General features: G+C 40.8%; 1 protein-coding gene across 1 annotated transcript in view; it reads right to left on the bottom strand.

The window, feature by feature from the left end:
- Positions 1 to 1,261: 1,261 nt before the first annotated feature.
- Positions 1,262 to 24,574, bottom strand: part of LOC124545518 (LIM/homeobox protein Lhx1) — a 463,560-nt gene continuing 440,247 nt past the window's right edge. Inside the window, exons 10-11 of the mRNA XM_047124465.1 lie at positions 11,920 to 12,084; positions 1,262 to 3,447 (exon numbers count right to left, since the gene is read on the bottom strand). Coding sequence (XP_046980421.1) covers positions 3,401 to 3,447; positions 11,920 to 12,084 — 212 coding nt within the window. The 3' untranslated portion in view covers positions 1,262 to 3,400. The remainder of the gene's footprint in view (positions 3,448 to 11,919; positions 12,085 to 24,574) is intronic.

Consider the following 24,574-nt stretch of genomic DNA (forward strand, 5'->3'; position numbering starts at 1 on the left):
TATCCGGCAGACTTTCGAGACTTATTACGCCGGAAAAGCCTACGGAGTCGGAAGATACAGTTTTATCCCAACATTCTGACTGTATTGAAGTACCCTGTTCCTTGTACATAAGTCAACCACTTTTACCTGTTAAAGATAGTTTACTTGCAAAAATGTGGCTTAATATTCCGAACAGTTCATGTAGCAACACCTAACATTCCAAAGAAATTGCAGGATTCTTTTAATTTCCAAATGCAAACTTAAGTTTCCACATATTTTTTGTTACAGTAATTAGTTGTATGTGTAAATCTATCAGCTGTTTCTTGACCTGCGTAGATGGAAATGCTGTTTCACCTTCATTGCTTTGTTTGTTTCTAAGTAAAAACAGTTAGTCTTGAAATAATGTTAGACAATGTTTCTGATGAAGATTTGAAAGTGAGGAATTTAATGAATTGTTGGTGACAATCATTAAATATTCTGACGGCAAATTTCTCGTCACTTACAAATCAAAGTTCCTTGAAGTTCCAAATTAACGGAAGATCTCTGTTTCTCTAAAGTTATAAGCGGTGATGTACAATAACTGAGAAGTTAAAGCAGCTGCTGCATAACAGAGTTTCACGTCACGATCTTTTCGCTAGAGGTGAACAACTTAACAATTCTAACGAACTGCACTGAAGTATCGTGCATTCTACAGGACTGATAATCGTGTGAAATTCAAGTAATCAAAATAACCATACAGTGAATCAGTATTACAGATATATCACCTAAATTTTCATGTCCCGTTCATATCGTTCTGTGATGCAGTAAGCAAGCATAATTCAATATATGTCCACTGTTAGTTCCATACAAAACAGAGACGTTCCAACCACTGTTGTTTGACAGAAATGCGTCACGAATGTTGATGTTCGATAGTAGGAACGTTACGGTTGATGACGCGTAATGGGGCTAGTTAAATACGTATCAAAGAAGGAAGGAACATAGCAACTTGTCTGACGAAAACTTTATACTATCAATTTTATTCTTGGATGTTAGCTATCAAAATTAAGACGTTCGTAATTTGTATGTGTGTTTTCTCCAAAAACATTATTCTGTCCAGTCCACTAAACGTATTATTAACCAAAGAAATAATTCACAACGTTACAAAACAGATTTCTCATTTTATCAGATGGTCGCAACGGAATTATCATCAGTTTGCTGTAGACACGTTTTCTTGAGTTCTCCATTCTCAGTTGTGCAGTCGCGTCCTCCAGAAATAAAGAAAAAATCAGATGATTGTGATAAGGAAATAATATTTTATTTTTAACATTCAACATTCGGCATGGCGTTGAAATAAGTTTTAGAACATATCGAAGCTGTTGAGAGAATTTTACAAAATTAAGTGAACCAATTAGCTGCTATCTTGATGCAGTTACTTTACGGGAGGAAATGTGCACCCATGTGATCATTCCGTTTTAATTACTCTACCTCACACTTTTAAACTTTCGAAATTTGTGACTAAATTCTTCACAAGGAGGAAGCAGGGGCAATGAGTGCGTTCTTTAAGCTTCTTTTTATATCAAGTGCAGGATTGTCGTTCCAAGGGAACAGTTACAATTTGTGACTACAAAATAAAATGCAAATTGCGAACCCGATGTTGCCCATGGGTTTTGTGGTGATTTTTTGAACGTGATCTCTGCATTTCAAAGGCAGATAGAATAATTTTCTGTGTTATACTTTGAGTTTTCATTTCTTGACACCATGTGACAGCATCGAGTGAGCAAGAGCAATCAAACGTCCAGAAAAGAAACAGCGCGGGTGGTTCATCCATACATTTATTCCCTCAACAAAACAACACGTACGCGACGCTATCTGAGGCCAGCTACATTCAAAACCTACAGAAGTAGTGATTTCTTAATTTTTTCTTCAGGTTTTAACATATTTTCTGGTATATATATATTTATATAGCGAAGTACACAGCTGTTTTATCTACAGAGGAGGACAATGCGGATTTACTTATTGTTATTTACACTGACTGTACATTAGGAAATGTGACACATACTGGGTCAAGTTAAGCATCATCGTAACACTGGCTTTGCTCTACACTTTTCGCAGAAAGCTTCCACAGTAGCGCATTGGCGCGAAACGAAACGATGCGACACGGAGAGATTATCGCATTCAACAACTTTTTTCCTCTGCTGAAGTGGAAAAAGTCCGCAGCCTAAATATCTCAAAGCGTTAAACTCTTAACATCCGTTTATTTTTAAACGCAAATCTAGTCACTTTTCCTTCATTCCACAAAGTTATTCCATTCATAGACATTAGGCAGCTTATGACAGTTGCGAGTATTTGCATGAAACGCCGTCTGTTAACTGCTCGGACCCTTTACAATCGCTACATATTTAAAGTTAGCACCGTAGCGGAGCACACTGCGCACACAGAGCTTGTATCTATCGTTTCGTCTTCGACTTTTCTCACTATTTGCCAGTCGGAAGGTGTGTGATGTCGGCTAATTGGTATGATTTGAGAATAGCTCACATCCTCACGCACAGCAACTTGCCCGACAGCAGATGCATACTGGGAAAGCTTTCGCCGGCTGTCTCTTAAACAATTATTATATTAATGAAAACAAAGTATAAACGTATTATCACTCGCTTTCTGATAAGGTTCTGGGGGGAAAAGCTCACACCGGTATATAACGACTGCCGTTACCTTGAAAATGTCAGCACAGTGTTCATTATGTACATATACTGGAGTAACACGCAATATTAAATTTGTCGGTTACATTGTTGCAGAGATTCACCGTCATTCACAATTGAGTTCAGCACAGAAGAACTGAGAACCGCACACTTTCCCTCGGTTAGGACATCAGTCGGCGTCGAAAACTGGACAGTACCCGTCATATCTGAAACAGGACACTTCTGCACTTCGGATGGTTATTCACTATCTTCAGCCTCCAAAATGTCACCAGCCAAAAGACAGGCTCTTTATGAGGACCATTTATGATATTTCGTAACACGGAAATTCGGATGGATTCTTCTCGGCCAGGCAGTATGTCCAACCAGTTTACACTGGCACCTGAACACATCTGGAGCGTACATCGATAACTTTCTCTCTTGCACTGTCACACCAGAAATTTCCGCAGTCGCGCACTGTAAGGGTTGCGGTTCTTGTTAAATGGCACAAATCTTGGGAAGGTCCCGTCCGTGGGGAGGGCTCACAACAACCGTCGTCGTTCTCGCAGTGTGCCGCTGAGAATTCCCGGTGACCACAGGGGAGCGCGAGTCGGCAGTGGTGGGTGCGTAGCGCTGACCTTTCGCAGCTGAAGTGTGGTTGACAGCGGAGGTGATGGCGACCGTCTTCACGCGTGACCAGGAGTCGTCGCCGTCGTCCTTATTCTCGTTACTGACTCGTCGACGAGCGGGTGTATCTGCAGGTGGCGCTATCACCACACCACCTCACTCTGCATCTGCTGTGTCTCCGAGAAACCTCCTGCAACAGAAAGAAACCAAACGTGCTGTTTCAGTCGAAACTTTTTCGCGCATACATAGAACGAAAGCAATTTCCGTTACTCGCAGTCACGCCCAAGTGCTACATACATCTTCAGCAAGCGATCATTTCCGTTCACTCGTAACTCTGTAGTTCATTGACCATATAGCAGCGCTGTAATCTGTCGTATAAGCTGTAAATGAGCTGTCTGGCCCACGGTTTATTCAGACAAGTAGCTTCAGCATATTATCCCCCCTCCCCTCCCCCCCCCCATCCCATCGCCACCAGCCCTCCCCACCACCCCACCCAGTTGACCTCATGCGTGAATACTATCAGCGTTCCTCATCGCCGCATCGTAGCTAATTCTCTATGGAATTTCCGCTGTTGCATCCTATTAAATACGACAAGATCTATTCGTAGGATGTATGTATTAGTCTACTCTATTTAATCAAATTTTGACCCCTTACCAACAAGGAGCTTATTTTTACCGAACGCGTTTCATTTTGTTTCACACCAACTATTTCAGTGACACTGAGATGTAAAAGCCTTCAAATGAGAAAGTGCAAGGGAAATAAGTACCGAAAGGTCAGCGTAGTATTCCAGCGGATAGAACTACAGATTTTAAGAACGCGCGAAGATTTTCACAAAACTAAATTGCCCAAAAATCCCCCCCCCCCCCCCCCAATCCTCCTCATACCCTGGCCTTTCCCCTGCTGGATTCTCAGTTGCTTTGATAAGATGGATGAGATTTCTGAACGATCACCATCGTGTTATCGGAAATACTCATTTAAACTCTTGGCTACCGTGACCAAATAAAAGTTTTTGTTTTATATTAATCTCTGTTCCACTATTCTGCCGTACAACCAGCTCACAAGTTACATAGAAATCTCAGTCATTTTCTCAAAAGTCGCAATACACATTAATCTTAACTGTAAAAAGTTATTTACATCGTCATTGCGCATACTATTATCATATACAGTCTTAAGATTTGTAAGTACTAAGCATAGACAATTTAATGACGCATCAAACCTAGTGCTCCTCATGGAGGGACTCGACGAAAGTGAAAAAAATTACATTGCTTGGTGTCGATAAATTCTGTTATCTGAATAAACTTAATGTATTTAGTAGTAATTTAACACCATTTAGGGAGAACTATATCCACCCAGTTGTTTTTTTGCTACCGGTACATCTCATAAATCACAGCACATGTAAAAATTACGGTTTTTGAATTAGAAAGAAAACATCCTAATGCGAGTACCCTATGAATGAACAAGTTTAGCTGAAACCCGAAATCATACTAACATTTTGCTGTATAAAATACGGAGTGGTTGTCAAGAGTCGAATATTTGGCGGGTCGGTATTTTTACAAGATAGTTTTCCAGCCTTCAAGCACATATAACAGAAGAGCAGTTCTAAAGGAGAAACTATGATACGTTGCTAAAATTACTGTTGGATTTAGCTACCAACTTAGGTGGTGTTTGAAACACTTGGCTCGCAGACTTAGTTCCCACTGGAGCATCCAGATTAATTTTTGCCTTGGTTTCCCGAAATCAAATACTCCGAAGCCGGTGGTGGCCACTATGAAAGAGTGCGGCCAATTTCTTTTCCCATTCAGAGTTTGTGCTTCGTCCCTAACGAACTCGTCGTCTACGATACGTGTAACCCTAATCATTGTTTTTCCTTCGAATTAGTTAAAGCAAATAATCTAGTGATACATCTAGAAGGAAAACTATATACATTTGAATATTAAATAGACATTAATGAAAGGCAATCTAATGACCAGGTTAGTTCCTGAGGAGCAGCAACTTTTTTTTTATAGATATGTGGAAATACTGCACGTTACATTTTGGAAAAAACAGTATTTTATTAACTTAATTCTTCTTCCTGTGTTCCGTACGAAACAACAGTGATAACATACAATAAATCCGCGGGGTATATCTGCTCGGTCTGTTTTAGTTGGAAGAAAAAAGTGTAATCGTAAGTTCTGTACACAACAAGAAAGATCTGTAAGACAGTTAGTCCGATATTGACCTATCACAGGGAGGCAAAAATTTTGATGTGTTGCCAGTCGAATTGTTGGGTGAAAATCACGCATCGCTTCCCCAACTGAGTGAGTTTGTAACAGATTAAGTGCACAGTAGCTGTGCTGAATAATGACAGTAACAAACGTTTTCGTTACTCATTTGCTAGAGGAGGCTATCGAAGCTTGCAATGCGTAGCATGACTTTCGACGATAGTGGTTATGTGGACGGCGAGATATGTGTATTTGGCTAGAGACATATCAATATACGAAGAAGACAAATACGCATAATAAAAGAAAAGCGACAAAATTAGTATCTTCATGCATACATTTTAATTCGAAAGACAACAAACGAGAGAGTATTTGCAGACCAACTGAATAAAAAGGGTGAAGTGTGTAGCATTTCGTCGACGTCGAGGTCTTGAGAAACTGAAGCTAGCCTCTACTAGCCAAGGATAAGAGTGAGAATATGCAGAGGCATTGCTGGAAGAGCCATTCCAGCATCAGCGTAATGTAATCTTCGGATGCGTCATTTAACCCCGATCTTTTCGAAAAGTTGTTAACCACTGAGTCACGTAACTCCAATATAATTGTTACTGATCATCCTTTTTATGTTAATGGTAGAAATGAGATAAACACAAACGATCCGACACCGCATGTTACATTCATTTCATTGTGAAGAAGTAAATAACGGCTGTGACTACTTAGCAATAGGTGTGCTCCACTATCTAAAAAATAATACTAAATTTCAAATTATCAACTTGCTTTTCAGCAAACTTTTGCTTAAATTCTTCAGATTAAGTCATTTCAGGGTTTGTGTGCAAACCCATGCGCACATCACAGTATTGATAGGAGGACTCTTTTTTCCGTTAATTCATTGTATTCGATTCTCGTGTGGGACTCCACCTTGAACCTGGTCAAGTATGCAGACCACAGAACTAAAACAAAAAGAAGAATATAAAATTACTTATTCGTCAATTCTTCTTAATTTTGTAATTTCCCCGTATTGTGATTTTATACTAGCAACAGAAACATACAAAAATATTTTCAACTAGTATTTTATGTGATTTTTTTTATATACGAAGTATTTCAAGCAGTTGAACATACGAATGAATATGCTTAAGATAAACCATATAAGGCTATGTGTTTTCAGGAGTGTTGTTGAATTTACATAACCATAAAACCTATGCAGACAGAAGGTACTAAATGACAAGCTTTTCGCAGGTGCCATTTTGTGTCGCACATATACGGCAGTCGGAACGTGAACCGCAAGAAATTAGGAGTGGAATAGGTCATGCAGTGTGGCGCTACATAGTGAACAACAAGAAACACAAATAGAATGGACGAAGGGAGAAAGTGTCATATCAACGAAGGGACCATTCTAATTTGGTGTCAAAATACTCCAGTCTGTCCTCGGACGTTAATAATTCTTGTGGCTTTTCATATCAGTGAGAGGGCTATGACGCTGAATTTTTCAGATTACAGTGCCATTTCACAGTTCAGAACGTTTGATGAGTGCACAAACTTTAAAAGTTACACGTAGAAGCCAGCGCGTGCCACATAACAGGAGTGTCACGTCGACTAAAATGCCAGCCGTCTCCACGACGGTACTCGAAGCGCTGCGCCTTCATTCCTGTACAACTTCTGTCTTCGGACACAGCTAACTAGCCACCAGGAAGATAATAACTGCCTGGTAAATTAAACATGAGTTCCATTCCATGATTGCAGAAAAAAATTTGCTTCCATTCCATAATTACGCTGTTTACTATACAGGGAGTCAAAGGATAACTCCCTAGGTACAAACTCAGTCCTATTTATTAGGCAGCTAGGGGGGTATTTCGAATGCAGAGAAAGCTATAGTTGCAGACTTTATGTCATCAATCGATAAAGCAATATGTGTAATAAAATAAATGTTGTATATCACACATTATTGAGCAATATGATCGTACTTTATTTTCACTAACAATCGACATAAATACGAGGTATCATCACTATCTCACAGCCGAACACCCGAAGTTTTCACATCGTCGTCTCATTGCCCACGTGTAATTGTTACGGTTGGACAATATGGTGATGTTAGCGACCCCATAAGGCTATTGCGTACCCGAACGTGTGCGCAGTAGAGGTTCCCTCGATTATAGATATTTAGTGGTAATGCGATCGTCGTGATGCTGAGAGGTCATTTCCACGTTACGAGTCCGTGTAGAAGTTAGGACACAGGCGACCTGCAAACTCCCATTAACAGCTGGAGAGAACCTTGCAGCAATTGCAGTTGCCAGCATCAACAAAGAGGAAAATATCACAAGAAATGTACTGATCCATGAACTGATGTATAATGGACCCACAAAGGGGCTACAATATTGTAAAGGTCATGATGCAATTATCGATCAGAACAGTGCTTTGTCGGAACGCATCAGTCTGAACGACGAAGCAACAATCCTTTCGTCTGTACAAATCAGTATATTTCATGTGGATAAATATAAATCTGAGAAACTTTGCCTTTCACTGAGATAGTACACGACTGCCCAAATGTGAATGTCTGGTACCAGCTTTAAACGATATGTGTTTAGAGCATTATATCTGCAAGAATATTACCATGGGCTATGCGTTGGGAGACTGGCGAATGTTGTTACTCATGGCTAGATGTGACCTAGCCACAGTGGCGTACAGACGTTCGAGAATTTTTAAGCAAGATCGACATTTACACTAATAGAGGCAATAATGTCGTTTGAACATCTCGTGTATCACTACGAAGCGATATAAATGTAGCAAATACTCAAAATCCGAATATGGAAAATTAATATCAGAGAAATTTTGTTGGAGAGTGCTAAGAAAATGTATCAAGAGTGTTAAGAAAATGGCAGGCAACACTGTAGGCTGTACTGTTTCATTTTTAGGGTTTTTATCAACTCAACTTAACGGCTGACGTTGAAGATGAGCTGCCGCTATCATACTAGGAACTACTAGGAACGAATGATGGAATGTATTTCATGCCCGAGGCCCGAGTTTGAACGTAGCTACTGACATAGATCACGGAATGTCGGGTGTAATGGATGATGATATGAGGGAATCAGTGGGAAATAGGCAAAGCGTGTAAAGGTGTCTTATACACTGCACTGCTTTTTTTCAGCGAGACTAATCCACGTGTTCTACATACTGCACGTGTTTCGCTAATTGTAGTTTGAATACAACCTATTGACTCTGCAACTACGTGAGGAACACATACGGCAGGCTGCCTGAACTTTACTGAACATTTCTAACATTTCTAGCTACCTGCCTACTCACTAGGACTGTTGACATTTTTAAAACCTTCGGGAAGCCGATACATCGATATTTTAAAAAGATGTAATTATCGCCTCTCGATATAATGAAGAAAGGTATCGGTATGTCGACGAAAGAAATATCGACGTACTTGGCCTATATAAATATCGGCTGCACATTGTAAATACAGTGACGGTTTTAGCGCTGTATATTCACGCATTGACTTAATATAAGGTATTCTGTACATCAATAAGCTAGCAGCTCGCCTATACCCCTTAGAGCAATAACTGAAAGGAAAAAGATGCACTCTCAGGCTTGGCGATAACCACTTTGCTAAGAAAGGTAACTGCATGTTAGTGGTGCAATAAAAGGTGTCCGGTGGGCCCGTCGATCGGTTTCGTCACGTATCAGATTTGTCCAAAACACTTCATGTCGACTTCCTGCTTTTACATTTCCGCCAACACCAGCTACCTGGCAGTTGTAATATCAAAACTAAACGTAGTGTCAAAGCTAAACGTTGCAGTTTCTGTTGTAGCGCCGTGCGCCGATTACGTCAGCATTTCCCCTCACGCGTCTCCACCAACCACAAAGACCAACATTGTCATTTATAATTTTGTTCATAATTTGCAGCAACAGTTACTGAAGAATGCCGATGTGAATAAGTAGATCACTAGTTGTGTTAAAAACTTTTTTTGACCCAACTAGTGTGCTATTTCTTCACATGGGAAACCCTGTTATTCCATTCACAGCGTCACCCGCAGTGCAATCCAACTTCTTTTATGCCACCGATACTTGGCTTCACACGGTCAATGAGAAAGACTGTTCGTGATGAAAGCTCAAAAACTACTGAAACTCCTTAACACACTGAAAGTAAAACTGTGCTCTACTAGTGTTTGAAAAGAACAACTTCAAATATTTACCGAAAATTGTGAAAAAATATAGTATAAACAGACGTGCCAACTCTCCCGATTTAAGCGGGAGACTCCCGATTTTTGCTTCTTCCTCCCGACCTCCCCACAGTGAAGACCGATCTTCCGATTTTCAGAGTAGTTTCAATACTTTCCTTACTATTTGGAAATCCTGCGCTTTGGTATATTGGTGGATGACAATGTATGGCTGCTACTTGTCTGTGTTAACTTGCTAGATTGGTGCGGTGGCTGTGAGGAGCGGCAGTAGGCGTAGTTCGCGCTTCGTATCTACAAGGAGGTAAGGAACTTATCGTTGGCAGCGATCGGAGACAAAGGAATATCTTTCAACTAGTGCCAATTTCCTCCGCTTCTGGTAGCACCAGCGCAATCCCAAAGTTATCGTGGAAAAGGAGTAGTCGACAGTTGTTTCAAGCGATGTGATTCGCATTGTTGTGTCTAAATGGCAGTGTTTCCATTCAAAGATAAAGTTTTAATGTATGCAGAAGCTGCAAATATTTCTATAATTGGCAAAGCATCATTTTCCAGCCTTAGATTTTTCATAAACAGATTTCCTAATATTCTGACTAGCGAAAGTGAACACTTAAATACAGAACTTGATATTCTTCACTCTCGGTTCTGTAACTTTCAGCTAGAAGAAACCAACTTGGCGGCAGAGATGATTGATGTTCAGTGGGCGTTGGTAGGTTAGAAGAAATCGGCTGATGGGGTTCTTCAGTAGGATAAACTTGCAAAGGTGGTGCTGGCTGTTTTGTCAATTCCACATAGTAATCCGGAATGTGAGAGAATTCTTAGCACAGTTTCAAAGACCAAAACTCAGTTCAGGTCCATGCTTTCAGAAACGTCTTTGGAGAAATTTGTGATTTTAAAATCAGTTCAAAAAGGGAAGTGCTTTGAGCAGAAATTTAGTTCAGAGTTTTTGAAGAAGGCTAAGTGAGCTACAGGTGTGGTGAATAAGTAACTAACGTAATCAGACAAATTCAGACTGATAAACTCTTCAGATTATTTGCTAAGCCTAACATGTACATCCTGTATAAAATTGATTTGAATTTGGGAAAGATGTCTTACGGATATAAGATGCCAAGCAAATACGGATTGCGTTATGACACGAAAACGTGTGATCGTTTAACAGTGATTTAATCATGCAAAACTGTGCTAATGTCAAAACAGAAATCTAATATACGTTAATTTGTTTCCTCGGATCGTAATATCGAACTGTAGTTCTTTCGAGAGTGCTTCATTTGAATGTGTGTGAATCCAAAGAAACCTGCACAGCTCATCATTCATATTATTCAGCATGTTGAATGATAAATTATGCAGTCCGAAGGCTCAGGTATGTCCATTATTTAGTATTTACATGTGAAAAATAAAGCAAATGTAATTGAATTGTCACAGTTATTGAATTATTGCAACTTTAATCGTCAGTGATGTGTTGTAATTCACAATAGAACACCGCTAAAATTCTCCTGATTTTTCACTTTTTAAAGTTGGCATGTCTGTATGAAATAAAAATGTTGGCACTCGATATTGCCATTTTGATATCGATATCTCGGGTTAAAATCTGTACATTGATGGGAACGTCGATATATGGATGTTTGGCACTCGTTATTGCCATTTTGATATCGATATGTCGGGTAAAATATGTACATTGATGGGAACGTCTATATATGGATGTTTGGCACTCGATATTGCCATTTTGATATTTATATATTGGGGTAAAATGTATGCATTGGTGGGAACGTCGATATATGGATGTTTGGCACTCGATACTGTCATTTTGATATCGATATATCGGGGTAAAATATATACATTGATGGGAACTTCAATATATGGATGTTTGGCACTCGATATTGCCATTTGGATATTGATATATCGGGGTAAAATATATACATTGATGGGAACGTCTATATATGGTTGTTCGGCACACGATATTGCCATATTGATATCGATAAATCGGAGTACAATATATACATTGATGGGGACGTCGATATATGGATGTTTGGTACTCGATATTGCCATCTTGATATCGATATATCGGGTTAGAATCTATACATTGATGGGAACGTAGATATATGGATGTTTGGCACTCGATATTGCCATTACGATATCGATATATCGGTGTAATATATATACATTGATGGGAACGTCGATGTATGGATGTTTGGCTCTCGATATTGACATTTTGGTATCGATATATCGGGGTAAAACATATACATTGATGGGAACATCGATGTATCGACGTCTGATCGAGACAGCCGTGGTGCTCACCCTGCGAGCTGATGAACTCGGGGCTGGCGCGCTGCTGGGCGAGGATCTGGTCGGCGGGCGGCGGCGGCTGCGGCAGGAAGCCGGGCGGCGGCTCTGCGCTGAGCCCCGCGAACTCCGCGGCGAGCGGCAGGCCGGGCCCGGGGCCGCCCTGCTCCATGGGGCCGCCTGCAACACACCGGCACACGCCTGCTGAGCAACAGCCGCCTAGAACACACGGCGCGCCGCCCCAAGCTAGCAACACACTGCGCAGCTCCAAGTGCCAGGGGCAGTCAGCATCTGAACCCGAGGGACAGTGCGTTCGCGGAAAATATTTGCGGTTGCCTACGGAACTACGATTATACACAGGCTTGCGTACAGCTCTACCTCAGAAGCACCCGACGACCACAAATGTCCTCTCCAAAAATATGGAAATCGCTTGGCGAGATATGGAGACCACACGGACGAGCTGTAGTGCCTCCCCAACGAAACTTCTGCGGTGTACTCGAAACGACCGTGGCTACATGTGAGCGGGCATTATCCTGCGACAGAATGATGCCGTCCGTCAACATTCCTCGGCGTTTCGACTCTGACAGCTTTCTTTCCTTCTTTCTTTCTTTTGCTACTGTCTTGATCCCGCATTCTGGGCAGGGTTAAGTACGGATTTGGCATGGTGAATGGTAAGGGGTGGCCGGATGCCCTTCCTGCCGCCACCCCGTACGCCCCCGGGCCTGAATTAGTGTACCCCTGCTGTCTGCGTCTAGTGTAAATCGTGAAATAGTGTGAATGTGTTTCAAATGTCTGCGAGTCGTGTAACTGAGGAGTGACGTGGGGACCAGCCCGGTATTCACCTAGTAGGATGTGGAAAACCGCCTAAAAACCACATCCAGGCTGGCCGGCACACCGGCCGACGTCGGATTCGATCCGGGGCCGGCGCGCCTACCCGAGTCCAGGAAGCAGCGCGTTAGCGCTCCCGGCTATCCTGGCGGGTCTTTGCGACTCTGACGGCGCACTTCAAATTTTCTGAAGTGACCACGCGCACACGTCCTCCGTAGTCACGATCTCTCTCCGTGCGATTTCTTTATTATTGAAGCCCTCAAGAAAGACATTCTTGGCCATCAGATTGCTTTGGAAGAACAGGTACACGCTTGGGTACAATCGTGGTTCCGTGCTATAAAGGGACATCCTCCTCTAACAAATTCTTTCCCTCAACAGTAGTAGTCCATACCAGAATTTTTTTTCGAAATTTGGTCAGGTCAGTGTTATCTCAAGTGTTTTTTCTGAAAAATTTCATATAATTTTATAGACAGTATCTTATATTCCAAGCTAAAATTTATGAAAAGGAATTAATTTATTTTCGTTGTTACAATCGATATGTACTAGCTCTGAATGTACAGGTATTTTTTTTTTTTAGAATCATTTCATTTATGAAATATTTGGTACATATTATTAATTACGCAATCTAGTACTGTTTATCATATTTATTTCTGGATTCACTTATGAAATAGTAATCGATCTAAATAGAAATTCATTTTTTCAAGAAAAATTCTAAGCCCCTCGGAATATTATTATTAAGGCAGAATGAAGTAGTAGTAAGCATGCCTCTCATGTGATCGGGCCTATTTTTGGTATTTTGGGCGAAAAATGTAATTATGGCTTCGTTAATGTGAAATTCAAAAGCCTGTGTAATACAGTAAAATGTGGCAAAATAAATTAACGTAAAAACAAAAATTCTGCAACGATATTCTTCAAAATTATTTAGATCAATTGAGCCATGAGGACCTAAAATGTGGCAATTTCGGCGTCAAGAATCAGGCCCCAAAGCATGAACAACTAGAACCAACTGTGTGAGATAAGATAAGTAAACTAAAAAGTTTACTGTAAATCTTACTCTTCTCGAATTTTCAGAAAATACTTTACCATAGTGGACAGTAGCAGCAACAAAAAAGTAGCAGACTGATTGCAATACGCAATCCCAAATGTTTGTCCACGAAGACATTAAACGTCTTGTCCCACAGTAGCATAAATGTATTAACAGTTATGGCGATTACTTTTGAAATAACAAACAGCTGCTGCCTTCTTCTCCATCCGTCTCGTTTTCGTTTCACTGCCTCATACATTTTCCGCGCCAGTTTCATTTCGCTCACCCTGCATATCCAAATGTACGTGCAAAACACTCTAAAGGCTCTACGTGACTATTCGTTTTCTCTTGTGTACTACCGATGTACTGCTTAGGCAGTTGTTCACTCGCTTGTCCATCGTGGGCTTCGGACGACTTGTCAAGTCAGCATCTGCGTCTAAACCAGTCAAGGATCTGCTGAGATTTCTAAGATTAGACCTGGCTAACAGCCCATCTAAAAGTCATGTATGAAATTTAGATGCTGTTTGATGCACAATCAGTCATTCGTTCGCAGTGTAAAGCCAGATTCACAAGGGAAACAAACTAATGAATGATATCAAGTGCACCGCGTCAGTCGGTGGTCTGGAAGAGAAAAGGGTTGAAAGACAGAGACACAGAGAGAATTGTGTGTGTGTCCAGACCAGCTTCTATGCAAGGTGTACCGCTCGGAGGAAATCTATACTGTCATTCGTCATGGAGCACATCTTAAAGCCCTCATTAAACAACGAACGAATGAGTGAACGATCGTCTGTTAATATCAGCTAAGAAGCGAACACTACATTCTAACGTATATATTTCGCGTTTATTTACTTATTTGCATTCTATTTTCGCATTTCTCACTAAACTTCTCTTCAGCAACAGGCAAACGTGAATATAAAGGTCGTAAGTGCGAAATTACAAGCAACTGACGACAGTCAAATATTTTCATGAGCTGTAAATTATATTGCCTACTTTTATTTTTATTTGCTCATTAATTCTTAGCTTGTCTACTACTGTCATAAACAGTAAATGACAAGTTGAAAGACAGCTTGTGTGGCCGATAGGTTCTAGGCGCTTTAGTCTGGAACCACGCGACCGCTACGGTCGCAGGTTCGAACCCTGCCTCGGGCATGAGTGTGTGTGATTTCCTTAGGTTTAAGTAGTTCTAAGTTCTAGGGGACTGATGACCTCAGATGCTAAGTCCCACAGTGATCAGAGCCATTTGAACCTTTTTTGAACAAGTTTAAAATGCGAAGGAAAATAACATTAGAAACCCTCAGTGAGAAGCGTCGACCCAAAACGTTGGCTGCAGCTCAAACACCTCCCCAGAGAGAAAATCGATATTCCCACAACTACCCTTATCCCAAGGATTGCATTTATTCCAAATACTGTTATTATTTAAAGCTACAAAAGGGCGAAAGTTTTGCTCTCGTCACGTGGTCACCAATACTGTAGCTGCTATTTTACTGCTGACGACACGAACGAGAACAACTTTTGTAAACTCGAGTGTAAATTCGTAAACCATAAGACTTGATCACAGAAAACGCTTTACACTTGGCCTAATAAGGGAATCCTTGAAAGCCTGTATTAAGACTCTGTAACAGGAAGCATATGTGTTGCGTACCTTACATATGAAATAACCATACTCTATCCATCTCTTCGATAAGCAGAGCTAAAAGCTTTAAATATTCTGTGTGTCCATTATGGCGATGAAATTAAAAATGGTAGTATTCCAGACGATGAAGAGAATAGCTAAGGTGAGTCACTGATATTAGGATATCAACATTTACCCGAATCACCTTGCAACAGGTAGGTCAATAATATCGGTAACAATTACAGTAAAAATAGTAATAATAATAGTAATAATAATAATAATAATAATAACATACAAACTGCTATCGAACTGCATTCTTTCTCAGCTCTGAATACTTAATAGATGCTACAGAATTGCTATTTTAAGATCGAATAATTAAGAACACAAGGAAAGTTCTATAATACGAAATAAATGCACCCACTGAGTTCAAAATTCTTACTTTCTTTAGCGTGAATATTACACGCTACAGACTTTCTAAACATATCTCCGTTATGAACAACACAGCCCTTTAAACTCTTCGGTGTAAATGGCGACTGATCACTAACAAACTACCGTAGGCCACCGTAGATTATACTGTAGATAATAAGCGTAGACTACGGTGATTTTCGTAGTAGCCTTGGTCAGTTAAGATCGTAACCGCGTTACCTGTACCTCATGTGTGTTGTATACCTATATGACGGTACCTCATTTCGATCCGTTGTTCCAGTATGCGATCGGTATCGTACTAGAGTCATCTAGAAACAGGAAAAGTGAACGGTCTAGAAACTGAGTGAGAATACATAAAGGACTGCGTAACCTATGGAACATTTTTGTACTGCATAGTTATTCCCCTGTTACTCTAAAATAAACAGTATTTATTCAGGTTTTAGTCGAAAATTGTTGTAGTAAGGATAAAAATCAATAGTGTCATCATATAGCGATAGAAAACGCAATTTCCTTAAAAAAAGGTAAAATTTTAAAAAACGCGAAACAAAAATATATCAACTATCGCTTCAACACTTCATAAAGCTTGTATAAAACATGTTTCTGTTATTCATTAACCCCTTCCGCACTTATTATTAATAACAGGGAACTCCTGGCTTTGATCATTATGAAGAAAGTTCTGTTTAGTACAGAATAACAAAAATAATTACATAGATTTGTTTATGTTCGTGCATGTAAACCGTACTTGCATCAAAATTAATTGCTTTGGTTACATAACAAACGCAGAATTTACGCTATCAACTAGTTTCTGTTACTTATAAAATGCAATGTATATTTTGTAGGGATGTAAAATACACAACGGACTATCTGAACGATGTGCGTTTCTAGTTATATGCAAAACAAGCAAACAAAGAAACAAAACATAAAGAGAAGTCGTCGGCCCGTAGTTTCTCACTCACACAGTGATACGTGTTTCTTTTCGTAACTATGCTTCTAATACTATCGGTAACGCTACCATTTACGTTTTGTAACAAAACTGCCGAACCATAGTTTTGATAAAGAGAAGCCAACTCCAATACAAAGCATTTCTACTCGCTCATAAGCTGTGCTAGCTTGTTTAGTCACCGAGAGGAATATCGGCAGGAGAAAACAAAATCACACAGTTCTGTTCATTTCATCTAGACACAATCACGGATCATTTCTGCATTTTTTTTTGTTTTACTCATATACTGTTGTAACGACACAGAAGTATTTTTATGAGACTTTTGGCCGTTACTGGACAAGTGTTCGAGGGCAATCGCGCTCAAAGAGTTGCTCGAGATCCCGAAGTAAATTTATTCTGAGCGGATTTTTTTTTCTTCTTTTTTGTCAGTTCGTCGATGATCGAGACTTCTATCCAGTAAAATCTGTATAAGGCAGGAACTACTGAATAAATTTGTCTGATTTCATGAAATTCTCTTCTAGTAAGTAGTGTGAACTAAACAACTGCCACGTTTCTTCTCGACAAAGATGTGTATGAATATTTGACGTCTGCGGGTGCAAAGGTAGAAAGTCGTAATGACGTTGGACGCAGTCGAATAAATTAGAAAAATATAAAAAAAGAAAAGAAAAATGAACAACGACGCATAGAAAGTTGCCATACCTGTCTAAATGAAATTCCCGATAGAAACTTCTAGGGCTTGTAGAGGCGAGTGTGTACATAATATTTTGAACAGGAACCCGTGTACAGAAACGTACCGTTTCCGTTCTACGAAGGTTTCAATTCAGATGTTTAAATCATCCACTTCTGCTTGAGAAATTGAATTACGCGTGATGCAGTACAGTTTGTTTGTATTAACACTTAAACATTACTGTCTGTACGTACGCTATGCTGGGTCCTTTTTTGTTTTGGAATAATGTAAACACTTAATACTTCAGTATTAACACAAACAAATGTTCTTAAGTGATAAATGGATGTTGTGTTATGTTTCCTTTCGAATTGTTACCTAATAACTGTTCTGCGTCACCCCTAACTGAGTTTGTCAAGCAGCTGCGTCACCCCTAACTGAGTTTGTCAAGCAGAAGTGGATGAGTCAAACTTCTACATTGTAACCGTCGTAGAAAAGAAACCGTACATTTCCTGTTCTGAATATTGTGTATCCATTTCCCCAACAAGTTTGCAACTGGAATTTCCGAACACCCTGTGTACACTCGTAGAAGTGTGATACCAGTGACGTGTCTCCGCAGAGAATTTTTTCCCCAAGAACACTGTACATCGACTGACATACGGAGAAAATATTGCATACGGAGAATATAACTAGTTCTGAAGATGGCCAATTTATGGTCGAAACCAGTAACGGGGTCTGTGATTGTGTGTAAACAAAATACAAAGGCATGTATAGCCCACATCAGTCACGTTTCTAGTAACAACGAGGGCCACATGCCATTCTGATTTTTGTATTTTTTTAAATATTTATGATACGTGAAGTCCAAAGCTCAAATGTCAGTCATCAAAACAGTTCGATGCAACTCACAAAAATTCTCGAGCTCTGAGATCTTTATTATTTCGACAGCCGATGTGGCACTGTGGTAGAACGCTCGACTGGCGTGTGAGTGGTCTGGGTTCAGTCCTCGATCATGTACGTTATTAAACAGATGCGCTTGTTCTACGAGCATTTCTGTGAAGAGTAAAATACTTGAAGATAAAAAAAACGTTAATTTGTATTGTTTCCTTTTTATTTAGATAATATTTATTGACAATCTTTTATAAAAGATGGGAAATAAGAATTATATTTGCAATGAAAACTGCATTTTTATTTATGATACATAGTTAGAAATAAGAAGACGTGCATTTTCATGAAAATTACAGTTATATGTGTGTTTAGTAGCAAATGTTTGATGCGTTTTATATTCAAATGACGTAGGTAATTCGAACAGAAAAGAAAAAATAAACGAACAAAATACCGATCGAATCTTTTGAAACCAGCGATCCAGAGAATACTAGTCTTGAGCACTATCGATCTTTTTGCTATCTTTATGTATTTTACGTTTTACGGAAATGGTCGTAGAACTTACCTATTTATTTAGAAATTAGTCTAGACTGGGAATTGAACCCTGGCCACCCACGTCGTGGGCGACACTCTACCGCAGAGCCACGCAACCTGTCGAAATATTGTCCATCTATATGGTATTCTAGACCTCGTAGAATTGCAAAGTGGATTTTGTCAAGAATTTTTGGGACTTGTACCTAAATGTTCGGGGGCGCAGTCCCACTTCTTAACTTCACGTGCCGTAAATATAAGAGAATTACAAAAATCCAGGTCTACTAGTAACGCGTGAGGTACTTTTTCCGAAACAGTTGACAGTAATATGTCAAAAGTTACCTTTAACTACAGCGTATGGGGCAGTGCGGTAGCTTGCCAGGCGAGAGGGTGGACCTGTTCCGAATCGAATGCGCTTGACCACAGGATACAGCGACCGGCTGTGTGTGGAGGTTGCCCATTCTCGTTGAGGCAATTCTAGGCTGGTCCGAAATTTCTGGCTCAGAAAGTACGATACACGAAAAGTTGAAATTTGACAACATACAAAAGAAAAATCATCGCGATTCGCAGACACAACGCACACACGACGTCCCTGTCTCGGGGAACTGAATACTACGGTGACGGGAAGGCCATTCAGCCACAAAATTACAACAAAATAAATTTTCCAAATCTCGAGTACAGCGGACAACGTACTAGACGGGGCTAACACCTACAGCGAGACCACCCTGCAGTCAGAATTTTGTAATTTCTTACATTTATGGTATGCGAAGCTGGGAACACAAATATCGACATCCCAAAGCAGTTCGATACAACTCTAAATAACTCTAGAGAAAATCGAGTTCGAGCTGTATTTTTTGTTAGCTTAAATACCTACCTACATAACTTGAATCAAATGTGCTAACATGTTTCTAATCCCAATTTTGATGCGAAATTCTTGTCTTCACGTTTCTAATTAATTATGACATGCGCAATTCCAGTTTCCATACCAAATATAAATTTTTAACTTTCTGTCATTTATAAAACATGTTTAAAAAGTTCGTAATATTTTAATTTAAACGATGTTTATCAACAATCTTGTCTAAAATATCGATAATTACGAATTTATGGTTAGGTGTTTGTCAATCAGCATATATTCATAAATTTTATATTTAAATGATGTAGGTATTGGAACTGAACAAAAAAAAAAAAAGAAAAAAAGCGAAAAAAAGAGCACAGTGAAATCCGAACTAGCAACCCATTGATCGGCTTATCTGATTGGGTTCCTCCGACGCTACCATGCTCCATGCGGGCCTCGTTTAGAAATAAAATAAAAAAATAAACCACAGGCCTTAGCGTCCTCTGCAATCGACAACAACCAATGGTAGACACTCCCGGAGACATGTCTCCTCTACCAGCTTCGCAGCGCTGATACCAGCCTAGTGACGAACACGCGAGCGTTCAGCCCAGATCGTGATCTCGCCTGTACCAGTCAACACCATCGTCTAGGACAGACGATTAGTTAACGTTTTAGATGAACTTGTCTTGTAAATGTCGAACGTTCTACCTCAACAATCAGTTTGTTACTTACAACGACAGTTCCCTAGCGGTGCTATCAACTTTTTGAAACAATCTAGATTAAGATCCCAGTTATCACACACTGAAGCCGTTCACCTTGGTGGGCCCTCATTTGCGAGTAATCGACGAAAGCAAAATTCGGAGCTTTTTGTGACACTTAACAGCATTAAAAAAGACTGCAATGCCTAGTTCGGTCTCGTGGTGTAATGGATGGGATAACGTCCACGTGCAGGAGGTTGTGAGTTCGAAACTCGTCAGAGGTACAAGTTTTTGTTATTTATATATCGTTATCGAAATTTCTTCAATCATTACTTTTATTACAGTAATTGGTTTTAATGTAATGCTTTAATTCCATTCCTTTGTCACACAACTTTAATCATATCATCAAATTCTTCATTTGGTCTCATTTTTCTTCCTATCATTCTCTCTCTGCTTGAAATCTTAGTTCATGTGTTTTTAATTAACTTTATGTATTAATATTGATTTAATTTCTTTTGTTTTGTCACCGATTTTTAGTCCACATTATTGCGTTTACTATATCTAGTTCTCATTTCGCTTCAGTTTCGCTTTACTTATAAACTCGTCTTTAATTTAAATTTTCATCTACGTTATTTTGTCCACAGTGCAATGGGTATTTAGGTTACGTTTTAAATGTTTGTGCGACGATTACCATGCAAAAAATTTGCACATCTAGTAACAAAAATACATTTTTTCACACAACTGCACAAATATAAAAAGACTCCTTCGTTTTTTGTTTTTTAACTGATAGATTGAAATTTTCAAACAATTGAATGTTGTAATAGACAAATATAACCACATTGATATTCATAAAAATTGCTGTTGGAAAAAGAATGATACAAAGAAAAAGTGAAACAAATAAAAGAGTTTAGTCGGTGAGTAAAATGACGTGACAAAGGAATAGAGACAAAAAAAATACATTTGGACCACCTAACTGAATAAAAATAATGAACGAAGTAATTTCGATAACAATTTAAAAATAAAAGTTGTGCATCTGACGAGATGCCAACGACAGCCTCTTGCATGTGAAGTTTTTACATTATCCATTACACCACACAACTAGACAACGCAATAGCAACCTTTTTTAAGGCTACTGAATATTACACAAAGTTCGGAATTGTTCTTTCGTCGCTTACTCGCAAATGATGGCCCACCAGGGTGAAAGCTGCATGTGTGATACCTGGGAACTTGATCTGTACCACCGTACAGATAGTTTCAAAACGTCGACCGCACCGCTGACGACCTCTGCTTGTTAGCGCATCAGCTGGTGCTTCCTTAGTCAGTGACAGTTGTGAATTATACAGCGGGCACTCTACTCCTGTGGTAAAGGCAAAATTACCTAAATAAATAAAATAAAGATATTCTTAAATCTTTTATTAATTTATATAATAAAGCTAACTAATGTTTCATGTGTCGAAGTTTGATGATCCTTCTTCCAGAGCAATGAAAAAACCCACAGCTATGGCCGGATGAAAGTAGTTTCGTATAGTTATAACGTGGCCCAACTTAAGTTGCTCGGAAGTCTTCACACTCGATTTTCTCGAGAATCTTTTGAGAGTTGCATCGAAATGCTTCGGTATATTTGTGAACTTCACGTATAATAAATATAAAAAATTTCAAAAGTAAAATGACGGGTGGGCTCCTTGTAAGAAGAAAAGTAAGTTGTGCCAAAACTAGACGCCACTGTCTCTACACACGAAACGGACAGAGGTGCAGTTTCTGTTTCTTCTGGTTTATCAGCAATTTATAAGGTAATCAGGGGCGCCCGCGCTGAAACATTGAGAGCCTCCATTCCGTTAGCTGTGCACATCAAACAGGGGCAGCTCCCCCGCGGCAGAGCCGGTGCCGGAGCCGGTTTGTTTACGTCGGCCGCTGACGAAATGCCCCCGAGGGGCGGGGCCGTTCCCGAGCGGCCGGCGTCCCGGCGGGCGGACGGGTCGACCGAGTCATTGGCCGGTGCCGAGAAAGGAGACGCCACAAAAGGGAACAAAGCGAGCGCGGCAAAAACCCCGCCGGCCAAACAAGAATGAGCCGCGCGAGCAAAAAGGCGCGCGCGCATCGCTCGTTGTCAGGCAGCGGCCGGCGCCGGCTGCCATTGTCTTTTTAATAATGGGCGCCGGCGGCGCAGCGGCGTCCCGAATCGGGCGTCCCGGTCGCCGGCGACGCCGCGGCGCGCCGATACGCGGCGGCCAATAGCGGGGCGCGGGGCGCCGGCCGGCGCCTGCGCCGCGCAAAAACGCCGGCGTGACGTACGCCGCGGAGAGCTGCGCCGCCCGACACGCGACGCGTCGCAGAAAAACACCTGCCGACGTGGCAGAAGCGTGAGGGCTGGCTGCTTGGGGAGGGGACCAAGCAGCGAGGTGATCGGTCCCATCCGATTATGGAAGGCCTTTCGAAGGTACCATCCCGGCAAGCGAGAGGGCCTCGCGGTCACAGACGCGCAGTCGATCACTTCGTGCGGATACGAAACGAGCATCTGTATCAACATCAATGCTTCGCGAGCTTCTTGACGGCGTGTGGCCGAGGGCACTTCCCTGTTTCGCGAATGGTGCGTGGGAAGAATGATTGTCAGTAAGCCTCCTTATTGACTCTAATTTCTCGAAGTTTTCGGGAGAGATAAGTGGGAGGAAGTAATATGTTATCCGACCCCTTCCGGAAAGTGCTCTCTAAAAATTTCAGTACTACCCTCTGCGTGATGCGCAACGCCTCTCTTGTAACGCCTGCCGCTGGAGTTTGTTGAGCATTTCTTCATCTCTCTCACGCCGACTAAACGATCTCGTGACCAAACGTGTCGCTCTTCATTGGAGCTTTACTCTCCCTTCCATCGGTCCTCAGCGGTAACGACCCCAGACTGTTGAACAGTACTCAAGAATCGGTCGAATAAGCCGGTTGTAAGCCCCTTCGTTCGTAGACGAGTTAATTTCCTTAAGATTCTTCCTATGACTCTCAGTTTAGCATCTGCTTCTCCTACTATTCACTTAACGTGCTCATTCCGCTCGAGGTCGCTCTGCATAGTTCCTTCTATATATTTGACGGTAGATATTGTTCCCAGCAATATGTCATCGATACTGTTGTTGTAGACTAGTGGATTTCTTTTCGTATGTACGCAAAATATATTTATTTACGTTCAGGGTCAACTGCTAGTGCCTGCACCATTCATCGATCCTGGTCCGATCCTCAACAACCTCGTATTTTTTCACTGAACGGTAGCTGGGAACGGTGTCAGATGCCTTCTTGAAGTCTAGCAACGCGACATCAACCTTAGTGTCGAACAGAGCCATCTGAGATTCTCACGATCTCTTTTTGCAGAATCCATGTTGATTTTCACAGAGAAGATTATCGTCCTCCAAAAACCTCATAATTCTTGAGTATAAAAACGGTTCTATAACTAAGCGAACAGTTCAAAGAAAGCTTGAATCTCATTTCAAATAGGTACCCCAACAATTATAATTGGTGGTGACTTATATCTACCCTCGATATATTGGCGAAAATACATGTTTAAGTCGGTGGTAGGCATAAAACGTCGTCCGAAATCGCACTGAAAGCCTTCTCGGAAAATTACTTTGAATAACTAGTTCAGGACCCTACATATAGTGTGAATGGTTGCGAAAACATACTTGAACTCTTAGCAACAAATAATCCTGACCAAATAGGGAACAAAAATGTTTCAAATGGCTCTGAGCACTATGGGACTACTTAAACCTAACTAACCTAAGGACATCACACTCATCCATGCCCGAGGCAGGATTCGAACATGCGACCGTAGCGGTCGCGCGGTTCCAGACTGAAGCGCCTAGAACCGCTCGGCCATAGAGTTTTTTTTCCCCACCTCTCAACGATGTGAAGAGTCGCCAGAAACAACAAGTGGTTCGAATTCCACATTAAACTGTAGGTCTTCTTTCCCGTTGGATAACAGGGGTAGGTTTGGGACACGCAAGTCACCGAAGAGGCGTTCAGTGGAATGACTTGCACCAGGCCATTGAGAAATCATTATTATCTACGTACATAATTAAGATTGTACGGAACCCCCAGAGCCCAGGTCTTGCACTTGTCCAGACCGAGAGTGGTGGCGCAGTGATTAGACACTGGACCCGCATTCGGGAGACGACGGTTCAATCCTGCGTCCGGCCATCCTGATTTAGGTTTCCTGTGATTTCCCTAAATCGCTCCAGGCAAATGCTGGGATAGTTC

The sequence above is a fragment of the Schistocerca americana genome, chromosome 8, assembly GCF_021461395.2.
Source record: "Schistocerca americana isolate TAMUIC-IGC-003095 chromosome 8, iqSchAmer2.1, whole genome shotgun sequence".
Taxonomy (NCBI): Eukaryota; Metazoa; Arthropoda; class Insecta; order Orthoptera; family Acrididae; genus Schistocerca; species Schistocerca americana.